At 52.2% G+C, this 2,751-nt stretch overlaps 1 protein-coding gene across 1 annotated transcript; it reads right to left on the bottom strand.

The window, feature by feature from the left end:
• Positions 1 to 363: 363 nt before the first annotated feature.
• On the bottom strand, positions 364 to 2,486 carry LOC126392227 (uncharacterized). The gene has a single exon (XM_050047530.1). The coding sequence runs from the start codon at positions 2,474 to 2,476 to the stop codon at positions 1,088 to 1,090; it is 1,389 nt and encodes a 462-aa protein (XP_049903487.1). The 5' UTR covers positions 2,477 to 2,486; the 3' UTR covers positions 364 to 1,087.
• Between the last annotated feature and the right edge of the window lie 265 nt (positions 2,487 to 2,751).

Raw genomic sequence — 2,751 nt, 5'->3', positions numbered from 1 at the left:
CGGAGGGTCGGACTGGGTGAGGTGTAGATGTGGGCGGAGAGACTAGTGTGGGGGTTCCGTCTCGAGTTCTGATGAGCCCATGCTGTTAGGAAGCCCCCAAAAGAGTCTGATTAAGTGAGGCTTACTCTGTCGTGCGCTAGACGGAGATCATTGAGGTTATTGTGGATGTAGGTTTGATATGCTTGTGAAGACCAGCGGCCGAGGACCTGAATGACTTGGTCTGAAATACCTGATCTGGCGGCTGAGGAGGCGGCGCCAATACGGAACGAATGGCAAGAGTAATGGTCAGATGAAATTCCGGAGAGACGGAGGATGTTATGGAAGTGTTTCTGGAACCAGAAACGGGTGGCCATCCTCCCTGTTTCGGTGAGGAAGAGGGGATCTTGTGGTGAAGCGCGGGCGGAATACCGGGTGCGGATGTATCTGGTCAGTGGCTCGTGCGGGCTGAGAAAGGAGTTGAGGCGGAAGATGTAGATGGGAAAGGTTGCTCCTAACTGATCAGTTTTACTCCTGCGGAGCGTGAATATGAGCGAGTCTGAAGTGTGGGTGGTGATGTCGGATAGACTGGGATGACGGGAAGGATCGTAGACAGATGATGTTGGAGCGAATTCAGAGCACCTCAGGAATCCGAAGAAAGCAAGTAGAAACATTGATTCCAGAGTTAAGTCGACTGTGGGAGAGATGTAACCAGAGCGCAGAGTGTGTATGCAGCGGCAGAGCAGATCGGAGGTGAGAGGGAGGCGTCTGGCTGTCAGCGCTGGTTCGTGCTTTCGTAAGCCTTTGATTAGCATGGTGACGTGAGCGTGCGAGATTGATTGACAAGGGAGGCCGGTGGATAATTTATGGAATAAATTGATACCAGCTAGATATGTTTGTATGCTGGAGGCCCGGATCTTTGTTACGGTATGACAGTGTGTGATGAAGTTGCACATGGACATGGCGTCCAGAGAGGGAAACGGTAGGTGATAAGTGGCGTGGTAATTCTTGAAAGAATTCCAGCCGGTGAGGTAGGCAGATAGCGTGCTTGGTGCTAAACTGTTAAGGATGGTTTCTTGGGTGATGTGAGTGAGATTTGCCAGATGAGGATTTAGCTGAATATGGTCGCTGAAAACGGTGGGATTGGTGTGGGATGGACATCCGAGTCTGGAGCCAAGCATCTGAATTTCTGGAAGGAGAAGCGGGAGAGTGAGTCAGCGATGGCATTGTGGTGACCGGGAATGTGAGACGCGCGGAGGATGAATTGATACTGAGCGGAGATGAGAGTGAGTCTGCGGGTGAATGGCATGATGGCTGGGGAACGGGAACGGCCTTTATTGATTATATCTACTACTGCTGTGTTGTCAGAGTGAATATTGATGCATTTTTTTGACCATTCTTGCCCCCAGATTAGAGTGGCGATGATCACGGGGTACAGCTCGTACAGAGCAGACGAGGGAGAGCGTGACTCTGTGTCGAGGGACTCGAACTCGGAGGGCCAAGCGGCAGCAAACCACCTCCCCCCGTAATACCCGCCGAAACCTACGGAGGGAGCCGCGTCCGTGTAGAGTTGAATGTCCTCGGGATGGGTGATGAAGTCGTCATAGAAGAATGAGATGCCGTTCCAGGATGACAGAAATTGCTGCCACATGCGCATTTCTGTTTTACAAGTGTCGTCCAGAACCACGTGGTCGTGGAGAGAGGGAATGGATGCAGCTTTGGTCAGCAGTTGAGAAAGAAAAGATTTTGCCTGTGGAATTATGCGGATGGCGTAATTGAGGTGCCCGAGGAGAGCGAGCAGCTGGCGTTTGGTGCACCTGTCTGTCAGGAGATAATTAGACAAGAGCAGCGAGATGCGCTGCACTTTCTCCAAGGGCAGTGAAGCCTGGAATGACATTGAGTCCAGAGTGATGCCCAGAAACTCGATGGATGTGCCAGGTCCTGAAGTTTTTTCTTCGGACAGAGGGACACCGAGGTCGGAAAATGCAGACGTAAGTGTAGTGAGACCGTGGCGAGGAGGTGAGGACGGGGGAGTCACGACAAGAAAATCGTCAAGGAGATGAAGGACGTAGGGGAGCCTGTAATTGTTGGAGAGGATCCAGCATAGAGCCTCGGATAAAGAGTCAAAGATTTTGGGACTGCTCTTGCAGCCGAAAGTGAGACGCACGGAGAAGTAGTAAGCCCCCTTCCAGCAGACACCGAAATAACACCAGAAGTCGGGGTGAATGGGCAAGACCTTGAATGCGCTAGTGATATCAGCCTTAGACAGCCATGCTCCATGTCCCGCCAGACGAATCAGTGCCATGGCGTGGTCAATGGTGGCGTACTGCATGGAGAAATCCGGGCTAGGAATAAGGCTGTTGATGCTCGGGATGTCGGAGCCGTGTGGGGACGACAGGTCAATGATCAGCCTCTTTTTCCCCGAGTATTTGCGTGTGGCGACACCGATGGGACTGATACGGAATACGGAGAAAGGAGGATGATCGAAAGGGCCTATCATAAATCCCTCAGTGACCTCTTTTGCCAGTAACGTGTCAACAGTGTTGGGCTCAGTGAGAGCGGATTGAAGATTGTGACATGTGTGGGAAGAATCAGGAAGCACCTCCGTGCCGGGGTGAAAACCGTGAGTGAAGCCAGAGATGAGAAAATCGACAAACTGCTTATCAGGGTGGTCACTGAGAGCAGCAGCGAGTGCACGTACCTTTATGGGCGTGCCGAGGTGACGTTCTAGTCATGCTGCTGTGTTGGTGGGATTGTGGGGGCAAGTGGTCCTGG

This window comes from Epinephelus moara, chromosome 1, assembly GCF_006386435.1.
Source record: "Epinephelus moara isolate mb chromosome 1, YSFRI_EMoa_1.0, whole genome shotgun sequence".
Taxonomy (NCBI): Eukaryota; Metazoa; Chordata; class Actinopteri; order Perciformes; family Serranidae; genus Epinephelus; species Epinephelus moara.
This window is presented reverse-complemented; position numbering and strand designations above follow the sequence as displayed.

Excerpts from the sequence above, each read along its gene's own strand:
- LOC126392227 (XM_050047530.1), bottom strand. The coding sequence starts at position 2,476 with ATGATAGGCCCTTTCGATCATCCTCCTTTCTCCGTATTCCGTATCAGT.